This window comes from Phoca vitulina, unplaced genomic scaffold (genome assembly GCF_004348235.1).
Source record: "Phoca vitulina isolate PV1807 unplaced genomic scaffold, GSC_HSeal_1.0 scaffold1, whole genome shotgun sequence".
In the NCBI taxonomy this organism is placed as follows: domain Eukaryota; kingdom Metazoa; phylum Chordata; class Mammalia; order Carnivora; family Phocidae; genus Phoca; species Phoca vitulina.
In genome coordinates this window covers 53,448,098-53,463,679 of record NW_022589704.1, presented here as the reverse complement: position 1 = coordinate 53,463,679, position 15,582 = coordinate 53,448,098, and the positions used below count along the sequence as shown (strand labels likewise).

Below are 15,582 nucleotides of genomic sequence, written 5' to 3'. Positions count from 1 at the left end.
CACACTGACCTTATTAGCGCTGTTAAAAAAAACATTTGCCTTTTCATCTAGGGATAGGGATGCTCACAATTAGAAAAATCCAGTGTACTCAAGGTATAGTAAAGTGAATTTTTAAAAGGAAAATTCAGTGCTTTAGAGAGGATATAAATTGAAAATACCCCTTACCTAGTGTAAATGGAATTTTCAGGCTAGAAAAAAAATTTTAAGGGATTTTTAAATTATATTAATGTTTAAATCCAGCTCTTTGTTTTAACCAGGGCTGCTTATAAGTGTTATGCCAAAAGTTGGGTAAAATGGTGAGAATTTTGTAAAATGTGGAGATGCCACAATATAAATAAAAAAGAAAAATACCATTTACAAGTCTTAAAAAAGAGTTTCCTTCTTTAATTTAAATGGATTTACCCACTACATTATTTCATCATTTATTGCTTCTTTATAATATGATAAATATTTCATTTTAAAAATCATGATTAAATATCCACTTTCCCCACTCTGGTTTCTATTTTTGCTGAGCTAAAGTATCTATCACCTTGCATATTGATTCTTAAATTTGGAGTTAAAAATTACTTCCTTGATGCTTTGAAAAGGGAGAACAAATATATACCTTTCTAAGTGCCAGTTGGCTATAGAGAATGCTATAGTGCAGATAATATAGGATGGATAAATCCCAACGGAACTAGTTATAATTTAAATGCCACAGCATTTCAAATGACGAAACAGGGAATCTAGAAGTCAAGTCTTGGGGGTTAAGAAATATAATTTCTTAGGATTCAACCTGAATTGCTATATGAATTTGAGAAAGTAACCATTCCTTTTTTTTTTTTTTTAACTGTTACTATTACAAGAAATGTCATTCTTTTTCCTCAAGGCCCAGAAATAATGTAAGAAGAAAGTCTCTCCGGGAAGTTACCAGATAATGAGAACAGAGAAAACAAGAGCAAGAGAGTAAGAATTAAGGAGAGAGGGAAACTACATTTTGCAGGGCTGAGACTATAGGGTTTGTTCTAGAAGTGTTATTTTATCATAGCAACATGTTCTATAATGGTCCCCCTCGAAACGGCATTAACTGACAGGTGACCCACTCATTTTGTAGAATGAGGGTGTAATGTACGTTAGAAAGTCTCTTATTTGAAAACAGGACTGTTGAAGAGGAACTTACCTAGCACCCTACCATTTACTTAGTTCAACAGCTCCAGTGACATGCTCTGTTTCTTCTCTTAAAACAAAGAAATCTCAAACAAATAATATTGCCAAATATTTCCTTAATACTTTTTTTACTGTAATTCTAGCACCTCTATTTTGGAATTCTAGTATTCATCCTTTTCAAGTTTCCTATCATAAGGAAGTTCAAAATTAAGGAACTGTTTTGATATACACCAGGACACTGTATTCAGATTGTTGATATCATGACTTTAAATCACAATAGACCTACCTTCTGGGGCTTACCCACTCATTTCGTGTCACATTGTCCAGTTTCAAAAACATCAGTGATATTTAAGGTATGTAAACAATTCCAGCAGGGCAGTTTGAAGGTATATATTAGATTGGGAAAAGTAGAAGAAAATTTCAAATAATATCACCAGCTTCAGATATACACGTGAGGTGGATATGTAGATATTACCACTCACTAAGAGCCACCTGCTCCAATCAAATTAAATGAGTCAACCAGGAGAAGCAGAGCCCTCTCCAACTCAAGACCTGGAGATGGTCCAAAGCAAGATTTCCCCTTGGCTGACTTTAAAAGGCAAGACCAAGGCAGGGTAATCAGGTCAAGGCTATGCTTCTAACCTTGTGGTTTGCATGCAGAAGGCTTGCAATATTCGTGTGTCTTTACCTGATAAATGAAAGAGAATTTTTCAAAGGGAAGTATTTTTTGGTAAAGGTTTCAAGGCGTTCTTTTCATCTTGATATATTTTATGATATTTCCCTTACTCCATGAGAAACACTGCAGTGTTGGCACAAGAGTTCCCCTCAAACAGATCAATGACAGCTCTATGATGAAACTCTCATGGGATTTTTTTTTTACAAGTTAAAGCATAGAGTCTCCTCGTTTTGAGAACCAAATAATGGCCATGATAGGAATACATTTTAAAAGCTCATTTTGGTTGCTATTAATTTTGAAACTCTACACAGAATCTAGACTTCTGTGATGTGCTCCAGCCTACTGAAGCAATGAGTCTCTTACTGGTCTGTCCTGATGACCTAAAATTACCAACGTGACCTCACACTGACCTTATTAGCGCTGTTAAAAAAAACATTTGCCTTTTTTAACCAAGTTTTCCTTTCCACCATGAGCCGATCACATTCTCCTTGAAGCTGATGCAGTTTCTGGTTAGAGAGCTGTAGATGCTCTTTCTCCACGTAGCCCTTAGACAGCAGAATCCCAAGTGCATCACTCTTCAGCTTCTCAACAGCGGAATTCCATTCCTACAAGAGACCACTCCAGTTTATTTTACACATCCTCCCCTTTGTAAACTCTGATAAGACTCAAAGAACATTTCGATGTGTTGAATGTGTCAGAAAGCTGTCACTATATTTTCAAATCATGACGGAGTAAATGCTACATTCCAGGTTTGAGTATTAAGATGTAGATTAAAAAAAAAAAAGGACAAAGGAAAGAGGCTAGAAAGGGAGCAGGATGATAGCAGGAAAGGAGAGGGTGGTTGGGGTGTGTGACTGAAGGAGTGTCTGGTTGCCCCGAACACAAGTCACTTCCCCTTCCATTAATGCTGTCTGAAAACATACCCCCAAAATAGTCAACAGCATTTTTCATTCTCTAACTCATTGCGACCTGTTTTCATTCATTTAAATATAAGAAGTCTATATCCCACAATTCAGTCTTATTGCCAATGTGGGCAAATGTGTACAAGAAAGGAAGGGAAATCTCATATTTTATGGTTGTTGTTTTTGTATGTGCCTACACTTAGAACTGAAATTAAGATCTGTTATTCTCCACAAAATTAATAGCTGTTATTGTGCAGTATTCCCTCCTTCCTGACCCGAGTCTCACCTCTCAATGCTTCATTCTTAGTGGTATATAAACATTTCAGGAAAAGAAAAGAGGTAGCTTTTTACTTTCTGTTACATGAAGAAGAAAAACAGTAAGTAGAGAAGAAAGAAAATAAAAGTTGGAGTAAACTGAACATATTAACAGTTTATTTAAAGGGAAATTTAAATTTCTTGCAAAAGAACTGGAGCCAGATTCAGCTTCATAAATAATCCTTATCTCTAACACGGAAGTCTTGTGAGTGAATTTTCTGGTACCCATCTCAGCTGAGACCGAGTGGTACTCATAGGCTGTTTGTTACAGCATCAGAAATTTAGTGCCGAATTTCAAAAATTACAGTCTGACTCCATCCTGGCTTGTTCCCCAAGGCAAAATGTCTTATTATTAAGTTACATTTGTTATATTATACTGTGCAAAATAAGTATAATTTTAGTGCAATTTACCACTACTATTTCCATTCATTCATTTCAGAAGACATACTAAATGCTATGCACCTGGCACCATGCCAGGATAGATGGCTTGCAGAATACAAAGAAAGAATAAAACGTAGTTCTTTCCTTTAACACTATAAAACTGCTCTTTTACATCACTTTCATATATACTTACATTATCAACTGTATGAAATATATGCTGGTCCTATAAACACATCCTGATGACTCAACTAATGGAAACAGCGAATGTGTGATTCTTCAGCTTAACTACATCAGTGGTGGTAATGGGGAATAGCACTATCGTGGTTGATCATACTCTCAGCCTTCTGAGAGAATGACCAAAAGTGGGGGGAGGGTTGTTAAAATCAAAAACAATTGGAGACCAGCCCTAAAAACTGCCTGGGCAGACAAAACCAGTTTAGTCATACGAACAAAGCTTAATTTAGCTTATTTTGTGAGACCGACTTGACCTGGTTCATTTCTTGTTTATGCCTCTGGAAATTATAAGCAAAACTTGAACCTTTTCCAAGGTTGATATGAGGTAAACACTGACCAATTCCCTATCATTTAAGAAGATTCTAATCTTATAACCAATAACTGTGAAGAGGAGGCAGTCACTGCTTCCTCACTACATAAGCTGCTTTATAATAATATGGCCCTGAGCCTTGTTCCACGTTTTGGGGTGAGTACTCCGGTGTGCAAACTGTCTTTTTGGCATGTGCACAATAAACTTTTACTAATTACTACTTTGGTGATTCATTGGTTTTACTTCCAGTATTTATGAACTTTGACACTCCAAATTTCTCAGTGAGTGCAAAATCAATAGGCATGAATATGGGCTACGTGATTGCTCAAGATCCTTCATTTTTAAAAGAGCTATTAGGCCCCCACTTAAAGACAGCTAAAATGTGCCATGACATTCTTTCCTAAAGCACTGTAAATATCCCTCCCACTTAAAAACTATTACCTTAACCTTATCAGGAGAGAGCAAATATTTTTTAAAAAGTTAGCACCATTTCTGGTACATGTAATAGGCATTCACTAACATTAGTCCCCCTTTACATTCCATCAGTTTTATCATGGTTCACTAGCTCCCCAAAATTTGTTCTTCATGGGAATTTCTGTTTCTCAGCTCTAAAATAATGGTAGTGGAAGGATTCTCCAACTGTTATTGACCCGTGTTATATATTGATCAGTATTATGGGATAAACAAAATAAAGCAGGTTTCTTTACTGTAGGCCTTCTCAGAATCCTTCATATGTTAATGTGCTTTGAGACTCCAAGCTGAAAATATGGTTTGAAATATTCTGGACAAACTGTTTTGACCGTCAGGGAAACCATGTGTTTACTGATCATCTCAGGGGACCAATGCTCCAGTTGGAACAATTCTGTTCTTGTGGCTAAAAGCATAAAAATCACCTAGAAGTTCACCTGCTTTCACAAGTCTGTCTGTGTCTTTCCTCTTTGGTTTTGTCTCTACCCCTCCAGCTACCCAACTAGTTCATTTTCTGTCTTTTGTACCCATTCTCTCATTTTCTGTTAAGATCTCTGGGGTATGAATCCTCAATGAACTCAACTGAAGAAATGCTTAATGTGTTAAAACAGAATAAAGCAGGTAATTTTTTTTTTCTTAAAGCAGGTAATTCTTTTTTTTTTTTTTAAAGATTTTATTTATTTATTTGACAGAGAGAGAGAGAGAGAGACAGTGAGAGAGGGAACACAAGCAGGGGGAGTGGCAGAGGAAGAAGAAGGCTTCCCGCTGAGCAGGGAGCCCGATGCAGGGCTCGAACCCAGGACCCTGGGATCATGACCTGAGCCGAAGGCAAATGCTTAACTGACTGAGCCACCCAGGTGCCCCTTAAAGCAGGTAATTCTTTGAAAAAATTGTCATTGACCAGAATCTTCTTGCTCATTAGCGGAAGACCTCTTAACAAATGTGAAGAGCCTGGGGAAGGCCTAAAGAGCTAGGAGGAAGGAAATGGAAAAAGAATTAGGACATGGAGAAATGGGTTATGGCCATTATGTGTTCAGCCTGAACAACACAAAGCCCTAAGGTGTAGGTATCCTAACCGTCTGCAAGATAGTACTGATTTTTCTTTCTGTGTGCTAAGCACTGTGCTATATGTTTTACACGTATCATCTCATTCACTCTTCACCACATCCCTACAAGGTAGGAACTGTTATTATCCTCATTTTACAGATGGGTAATCAAGGTTTAGAGGGATTAAGAACTTGCCTGAATTCTCAACACTGGTGAGTAAAAGAGCCAGAATTCAAACTCAGGTAGTTTGACTCTAGACCCTGTTTCTCAATCAGTTTACTGACCTCAGCATTCCAGGGAGAAAAGGTGACGAAAAGTGTTCTTTACAGCATAGAAAGATTAAACCTATTGGCTTAGAATTACGGAGGTGAAAGTTCTATGAAATCTGGATAAGGCCTTGGAAATGAGAAAAGTCTTATAGGACCCTGAGATTTTTTGATTTAGAATCAGAAGCTTCATTGTTTCTAAATAAACAATGCTGTTACATATAGAACTGAGAATTTACAGCCCAAACTCAAGCTTAAGTTTGCTTAGCGAATGGACCAAAATAATAAAACTCTTCTCTATGAATAAGAAGGGAAATACCTGTTCTCTAACAGTGTCCATAAATCTGCCTTTAGCATAAATTTTGCAAACAGCATTAAAGAAAGACCTCTGGAGTGGAGCCAAATCTTTGAAAACACACTTCAACTCTGTGCTTCACATCATGTTTATAAAGAGTGGGTTATGGCCTTCCAAGGAAGCTGTAAAGGACCATTTTGTGGCTCGTATCTTTTCTTATTCTCCATCCCCAGGCTTCTTAATTGCATTTCACATGAACTCTGTGGGTATTAAATGAAGTTGGGTCCATTCAATATTTCTATTCAATCTTCTCAGAAAATTGGTTCTGTTTTCTTTGGGCAATCCATGGGCAGTGTCTGTAACATTCTGATGATGTGTTTCCCCAGCCATTTTTCTTAGGGGATGCATCCACTATTTTATTTTTAACATAAAATGTTCCAGAGTCATCAGAATCCATCACACTATTTTTAAAAACTTAGCTGTCACTGTTGTCAGGGCTGGTGGAACCCAGTGGAGAAAATCATGGTCCGTTTTCTCTAGCCGTTGCTGCCTCTCTGCTAACTGTTAAACCTCTGACTGAGTTTCAGTCACTCTGTAATCAAATATTTCCAGTACATGTCCCTGCCAGCTGAAAGCCAAAGCCTGACATTTCCTTGGCTTTTCAGTCTTGACAGAGATACGTGCATACGTCTGACCGAGTAAAGACGTGTGGTACTGTGTGCTCCTGGGCTCGGGGTGTCTCCTCAGGTCGCTCCGTTTTTTTCCTTTCTCACTCTCAGTGGTTACCCTTTTACACTGTACCTTTCACTGTTCCATCTGCTGAGGAAATTGAGCTTCTGTTGGATCCCTTGATTGAACGGGTACTTTTAAGAGGATTAGTGCTGATAGACAAGAAGGTGAAAATGATTTCTTCTGCCTTTTCTATACTCCCAGGTTAGCTCTTAAGTGAAGTTATGGATTGGCATAAAAATTATCCAGCAGGTAGATTCAAAAAGTAGAAAGTAGAAAGATTAGCTATTTGAAAAGAAACAATATCATCACAATATGTTTAATAAGCTTTTATTGACAGGAAAACTTTGCTGTAGATGAGGGGGGTTTAATGACCCAACGCCATGTGGTAAATTATTTTCATTATAAACTTGACTTCAGAATGTAACTTTTAAGTGGGGAAAGATGGACAAGAAAGAACAGAGGATGTATTTATAAACTACTAAGAAAATACCAGCTGTGGAGATGACAGGACAAAATCACATCTGGCCGAAGCATGTGTGGATCCCACGTATAGTCTGTGTAGCGTGGCTATTTCTTAGGACATCTCATTAGACACAGCCCATTTCTTGTTCATTCTCTAAATCTACAATCCCATTTGGTTCAGCACCAAGGAGAATTAACTCATTGACACAAAATCATAGAATTGTACATGATTGCATTAACAGCTGGTACAAACAAAATAAACCTGGCAATTTTAATCAGAGAATATTTGAAAGTCTGTTTCGAGCAGGAATTTCTTTTTAGAGGAAATTTTTATGCTTTTAAAGAGTGGCAGTGAGCCCCTGAAAAGCTGAAACTCTGATTATGCCGAGTTGGATTGCAAACTGGGCCCGTTTCCTCTTCTGCTCTGTTCCCAGGCATTTCTACGCTGGCCTACATAAAAGCAAGGATCTTACTAGAGAGCTGGGTCCCATCCCACTGCTGGGTAGTGCAGAGTTCAGTGTCCACAGACCATGTGAACTTGGCCCTCACTGTGATGCATTTTGGCAAAGGCATTGATTGCAAACAGGAAGAACTGCGATTTTGTGTCACCTAAAAATAAAAGAAGTGTGGTGTTTCACCTCCCAGCCTTTAGGCAGAGAATCATAGCTACTGAAGCAGGGAGAGCTCATGGATAAGAGCAGAGAACTGGAGCTAGAAATACAAGAAATACACTTTTTATTCCAAACTTAGTAAGTGGTCGTAAGCAGGGTATTTTGCTTTTCCAAGCCTTACTTCCCTGCAATGTAATGACAGCCACCACCACACATATGCATCTGCTTCTCTGGTGAGTCACCTATAAATTGAGTGATGAATTGGTTGTGCTTCGAATTCCCAGATTTTAGGCCCTACCAAAATCTGGGGTTTTAGCTGTAATTCCCATAATTAACCTAGTGGAATTGGGACCGAGAGTCTATAGTAGAAATGACAGATATCATCAAAATAATTTTTGAGTAATAGTTGTTTTCTTTTTTCTCTGTCCATTCAGATATTCCAAAAGTCACAGGAAAAACCATGGCTTGGAAGTTTCTTGTTTCCTTTATTCTGTTCAGTGAATGGCCACCAAGTGGAGCTTGTTGTTCAGCTACTCAGAGCAGGGTGCTTGTTGTTAATACTGAGGCAAATGGATGTGTGGCGGAATAAATTTTTAAAATCAAATAAAGTCTTAACAAATTGCACTCATGAGCAGATCTTCAAAATAATGATTAGGGCAACAATACATTTTTTTTTCTTCCTTAGTTCAACATAGTTTTTGGATGAAAATTTAATTACATGGGAAGCTGGGAAGACATTTTCTGAAGACTTATGTTTTCCAAGAATCATTAATTTTTCTTTAGTGTCTTGTTCTTGTTCTTCTTAGATTTCTTGTTCCTCTTAAGCACATTTTCTTTCAGTTGAATAAGTAAGGAGCAGAAACAGATTTGTGGGTATTGGTGTTTCCATTTTTAATAAAAATCAATAAAGTCTAGCTGGCCAGACTGTTTGCATCTAACACAATTTGCCTACAATCAGATTGTGCCACTAGCTGGCTAGGTGGTCCCAGTTTATATTAATGTTTTCAGAAGACTTATTGTCTAATTTTCTAGAGCATGTGTTGGAGATACCTTCAGAATCTCAACACACAATTCAACTATGGGGAGGATTATTAGGTTTAGATGTTCACCTCTTGTGAGGATTTTCCTAAATGAAATAGATTAAGTTGGGAAATGGGGGGAATCCATATATATTATATCCACAATGAACATCAGATACAGACTAGAACAATGGCTCTTAAATCTGGCTAACTATCAGTATCTCCTAGAAAAAATTTTAAAACACGCTTCCTCACACCTACCCTATATTCATTGAATCATTATTGGTAGGGTGGAAGAAGATGTATTTTTAAAAATCTGCAGCATTTTATTTGAAATCAGGAGCAAACAAATAATACTTTGTAATCTTTCAAATTTTGGAACTGGACTAGAATATTCCGAAATATTGAATAACTAGGTAACAATAGACCTGTAAGAGTTTCTGTGTAATCATACCAATAAATGAGGAAGAATGATTATATAATAAAAGTAGTTTTAACCTTGCAACTTTAAGCTAATGACTCTATAAAATTACATTTTGTATTAATGACTCCCAAATCTAAAATTTGACTTTTGTTTTTCGAATTACTTCATACATTCAGTGAGTATTGTATAAGGCTGTGGAAGATACAATGACAAATAAAATCTTTACCCTTATACTCTCTAAATGATTAATACACCAATCCATCATGAATTTAAAATAGCCCTGCTGCAATGTTGAGTATCATTAGTCTTAATTCATAAAGAAGATACCAAGGCATTTCTTTCTACTTTGTACTTTCTTCACATTATTGTGTCAGGCAAAGGAGCCACTGATTTAAAAGGGTGAAAACAGAAATATTTTATTACAGGTTTTTCTATGTCTCTTTAATATTTTTTAACAATGCAAATATATTGGCCAAAAAGCAAATTAAATGCATTGAAAAACAAAGAAATGCAACTCACTAAATAAATAAAATAAAAGAGAAAAATCATATGATAATCTCAGTAAATGCAAAGAGAGGCATCAATAAAATTCAGTGTCCAGCCATGATTTTTTTTAAAAAATCCAAAATGTAACAAAGGATAGATGCAAAAACCAAAGCAAAACAAAAAAACCTAAAAACTTTAGAAACATCATACTTAATGATAAAGCATTTGAATCTTTCTACTTAAAGTCAGGAACAAAACAAAAATGTCCTCTACCACTGCTGCTAGTCTTCATTTTACTGGAAGTCTTATCTAATGTTAGCACAGAAAATAAATAAATAAATAAATAAATGTATTAGAAAGGATGAACATTATTGTCACTGTTTACAGATGTATGCTTTTCTACATGTAAAAACCAAGAGAATCTAGAAAAATAATTTAAATCAATAAGAATTCATCAAAGTTGCTATATAAAGGATCACTATAAGAAAATTAATAACATTCATATATAGCAACAATAGTCAATTATTATAGTCAATTAGAAGATACAGATCTTGTAAAAAAGATCCACTTTATAGTTCTTCATTCATTTAATCAACAAACATTTATTTGGCGGGTCCATTCTATGCCAGGTATTCCCCTAAACACTTCATCCAGACCAGGGAAGTCAGTAGTAGGCTGACAGGGGAGTTCCAGTATTAGTGATGGTGGTGGTATGCCATTATTTTATTTTGTTTATAACCAATACACATGATAAATCAGTACATTACCTAGTACGTTATAAGGTGATGAAGTTTAAGAATAAAGACAAGTAGAACAGGGTAAGGGACTTAAGGGTTCATGCGGGATGGGAGTTCTGTGTAGTATTAAACATGGTGGTCAGGGTAGGCCTCTTTGATCAGTGAGTTTTGAGCAAAGACAGGAAGGAAGGGAGTGGGTGAGCCACATGGGTCTCTGGAGAAGGAGCTTTCCAGGCCGATGGCATAGCTGGAGTGAAGGCCCTCAGGTGGGAGTTTTCCTGCCTGGCTGGAGGAAGGGCAAAGAAACCAGCACAGTGGAGTGTGGATGGAGGAAGCAGGAGGAGAAGCAGAAGAGAGGCATGGTGGGAGCAGAGCAGGGCAGAGGGGATTGTAATCACGGAGTCTTTTATTCTGAGAGAAGTGGGAAGCCCTTGGAGGAATTGGAGCATAAGAGTGACATCATCTGGCTTAACTTAAAAAAAACAAAAATAGGGATCGATCCCATTTACAGTTGTACCAGAACCCATAAGATACCTAGAAATAAATCTAACTAAAGACGTAAAAGATCTGTACTCTGAAAACTATAGAATACTTATGAAAGAAATTGAAGATGACACAAAGAAATGGAAAAATATTCCATGTTCATGGGTTGGAAGAACAAATATTGTTAAAATGTCTATGCTACCCAAAGCAATCTACACATTTAATGCAATCCCTATCAAAATACCAACAGCTGGGGCACCTGGGTGGCTCAGATGGTTAAGCGTCTGCCTTCGGCTCAGGTCATGATCCCAGGGTCCTGGGATTGAGCTCCGCATCGGGCTCCCTGCTCAGCAGGGGGCCTGCTTCTCCCCCCTCCCTCTGCTTCTCCCCCTGCTCATATTCTCTCTCTCTCTCTGTATCTCTGTGTCTCGAATGAATAAATAAAAAAACCTTTAAAAAAAAATACCAAAAAATAAATAAATAATAAAATAAAAATAAAAATAAAAAAATAAATAAAAATACCAAAAGCATTTTTCACAGAACTAGAACAAACTATTCTAAAATTTGTATGGAACCACAAAAGACCTCGAATAGCCAAAGAAAATAAAACTGGAGGTATCACAATTCTGGACTTCAAGTTATATTACAAAGCTATAGTAATTAAAACAATATGGTACTGGCATAAAAATAGACACATATCAACAGACTAGAACAGAAAACCCAGAATTAAACCCCCAATTATATGGTCAGTTAATCTTTGACAAAGGAGGAATGAATACACAATGGGAAAAAGACAGTCTCCTCAACAAATGGTGCTGGGAAAACTGGACAGCCACATGCAAAAGAATGAAACTGGACCACTTTCTTTCATCAGACACAAAAATAAATTAAAAATGGATTAAATACCTAAATATGAGACCTAAAACCATAAAAATCCTCGAAGAGAACACAGGAAGTAATCTGACATCGGCTGTAGCAACATTTTTCTAGGTATGTCTCCTGAGGCAAGGGAAATATAAGCAAAAATAAACTATTGAGACTACATCAAAATAAAACTTCTGCATAGTGAAGGAATCAATCAACGAAACTAAAAGGCAACTTATGGAATGGGAGAAGATATTTGCAAATGACATGTATGATAAAGAGTTAGTATCCAAAATATATAAAGAACTGATACAATTCAACACCCAAAAATCAAATAACACAATTTAAAAATGGGCAGAAGACCTGAACAGACATTTCTCCAAAGAAGACATCCAGATGGCCAACAGACCCATGAAAAGGTGCTCAACATCACTCATAATCATGGAAATGCAAATCAAAACTACAATAAGATATCATCTCACACCTGAACCACAAGAAACAAAAAGTTTTGGTGAGGATGTGGAGAAAAAGGAACCCTCTTGCACTGTTGGTGGGAATGCAAACTGGTGCAACCAGTGTGGAAAACAGTGTGGAGTTTCCTCAAAAAATTAAAAATAGAACTACCTTATGATCCAGGAATCACACTACCCCAAAAATATAAAAACACCAATTCAAAGGGATACATGCACCTTGATGTTTATTGCAGCCTTATTTACACTAGCCAAACTATTGAAGCAGCCCAAGTGTCCATCAATAGATGAATGAATAAAGATGTGGTTGGTGTATATATATACAATGGGATTTTATTCAGTCACAAAACAGAATAAAATCTTGCCATTTGCAACAACATGGATAGAGCTAGAGAGTATAATGTTAAGTGAAATAAGTCAGTCAGAGAAAAACAAATACCATATGATCTCACTCATATGTGTAATTTAAGAAACAAATGAGCAAAGGAAAAAAAAGAGATAGACAAACCAAGAAACAGACTTTTAACTACAGAGAACAAACTGGTGGTTACCAGAGGGGAGGTGGGTAGGGGGATGAAGGAAATAGGGGATGGGGATTAAAGAGTACATTTATTATGATGAAAAAAAAAGATAAAAAAATAAATGTATTTAAAATTGTTCGTAAATAGCAAGTAGTCATGAAAAGCTAAAAAAAATAATAAAATAATAAAAAAAATAAATAAAACCACTGGGCTGTCATTGAGAATACATGGAAGGGGAGAGCACAGAGGCAGGGATGAGAGCACAGGAATTCATAAGGAGGCTGCTGTAATCAGCCAGGCAAACATGTGAGTGCTCATTCCCCAGGACAGCAGTGGAGATAGTGAGAAACGATAGGATTCTGGACCTATTTAGAAGATACAGCCCAGGTGATTTCCTCTAAGAGGAAGTGAAGACTTTTTTGATCTGAATAACTGCAAGGATTGAGTTGCCTTTAACTGAGATGGGGAAACTCGGTGGAAGAGATTTTGAATGGGATGATGAGGAATTCTGTTCATGAGACCCTGTTGACTGTCTCTCTGGAAAGGCTGTGCTTAGAATCCTGAAGTCAGTACTCACCACCCACCTTTGCGTGCACACACATACACATACACACTCACACACACACACTCTCTCTCACACATTCACATACACACTCAAGCACTCTCGCACAACTAAAAAGACACTCACACACTCATACTCTATTAGCAAATGCTCTCATGGATTTCTCCCAAATATGCTCCAAGCCTCTTCAATGAGAACAACCTATTCAAAAGGACTATGAAGGAAAGAGGCTTAAAGCTGCCTATAAGAAAAATAAGACCACAGGGTGCCTGGGTGGCTCAGTTGTTAAGGTCTGCCTTCAGCTCAGGTCATGATCCCAGGGTTCTGGGATTGAGCCCCGCATCAGGCTCCCTGCTCAGCAGAGAGCCTGCTTCTCCCTCTCCCACTCCCCCTGCTTTGTTCCCTCACTTGCTGTCTCTCTCTGTCAAATAAATAAATAAAATCTTAAAAAAAAAAAGAAAAAGAAAAAGAAGACCACAAACTAGAGTAGCAAGAAGAAACCAAACATCCAGGACTTTTTCATATACATTTAAAAATGTGCAGGCATGTGTGTAATCTATCAGCCAGTGGTTCTTCTTGTTCCTGGAATGCAGAGAAGCAAAATGACTGCCCAAGCCAACTACTGTGTGAGGTAATGGTGCACAGCAATCCCAGGTTACAGGAATGTGTTCAGTGGTTTGAAACCCTTAACATACACCTTTGAACACTCAGTGTTCAAAAGTACTGCATAGTGATAGGTAAGATGTGACAGTATTTTTCAAGATGTGAGGGTTTGGGTAGAACATATATATATACCAGTGACATCAGACACCGTGATCATGTTAACATCGTTTGCCTTTACTTTTGTTGTGACATTTCATACAAAGGGAGAGGTGCCTAATCGTATCTCAATACTCCCTAAGAGCCCCTTTGTGAGTAGTTTTTTAAAATCTTTCTTGGTCTGGGTTCCCAGGGACTTACTGTACATGTGAATGAAAATTTTTAAGTGTGTTGTTGTTGTTTTAGAGAGAGAGAGAGCTCGAGCCGGGGGGGGCGGGGGTGGTGGCGGGCTGGAGAGGGACAGAGGGAGAGAGAGAATCTTAAGCAGGCTGCACACCCAGCATGGAGGCCAATGCGGGGCTCGATCTCACGACCCTGAGGCCAAGACCCAAGCCAAAATCAAGAGTCAGACACTTAACCGACTGAGCCACCCAGGCATCCCTCTTTAAGTGTTTTTATCACTTACATATGGAATCTTAAAAAAAATAAAAAAAGTCAAATTCAGAAACAGAGTAGAAAATTGGATGCCAGGGGCTGGAGGATGGAGGATAAAGAGAGAGAGCAGCAAACTTTCAGCTATAAGATGAATAAGTTCTGAAGATCTAATGTATAACATGATGATTATAGTGGATAACACAATCATATAATTGAAATTTGAGGAGAAGGTGGAACTTAATTGTTCTCACACACACGAACAGATAAATATGTGAGGTGATGATGTGTTAATTGTATGGGAGTAATTTTTTCAAAGTATATACGTATATCAAATCATCAAGATGTACACTTTAAATATCTTACAATTCTATGTGTCAATTATACCTCAACAAAGCTGAAAGAGAAGAAAAAATTGAAATCTCTCGATTCACAATGCAGTGAATCTCCGTGTTAAACACGAGGTGTACAGAGAACTCACCCTGTACAGGCTTTCTGTGCCTGTAGTCCCCTCAACGCCCTATTACCATCATAGGATGTGCTAGATTTCAGCTTTAAAAGATAAACTGGTGTTTGGGACCAAAGGATATTATGCTAAGTGAAGTAAGTCAGACAGAGAGAGACAAGTACCACATGACTCCACTTACATGTGGCATCTAAAAAACAAATGAATAAACAAACTACAAAAACAGAAAACAGAAACAGACTCAGAAAATACAGAAAACAAACTGGTGGTTGCCAGAGGAGACAGGGGTGGGGAATGAGTGAAATAGTGAAGGGAATTAAGGGGTACAAACTTCTAAGAAAAAAAAAAAGACAGAGCAGTACTTTATCTTTAATAGTAGGTAAAACTTAGAGGCAGCATTGGGTCTGGCCACTCTGCAAATCACTTCACCTTTCAACACTGCCTGAAATTTCACTCTTGTGTTTGGGTTAATAAACATTTACTTAAAAAAATTAGAGGTGGGACGGGATGGTGG

General features: G+C 37.4%; 1 protein-coding gene across 2 annotated transcripts in view; it reads right to left on the bottom strand.

The window, feature by feature from the left end:
* CCDC141 (coiled-coil domain containing 141) overlaps positions 1–15,582 on the bottom strand; it is a 219,990-nt gene that overhangs the window by 109,518 nt on the left and 94,890 nt on the right. For both annotated transcript variants that reach the window (XM_032407144.1, XM_032407134.1), the window contains exon 8: positions 2,233–2,427. In XM_032407144.1, the coding sequence (XP_032263035.1) occupies positions 2,233–2,427 (195 nt within the window). The remainder of the gene's footprint in view (positions 1–2,232; positions 2,428–15,582) is intronic.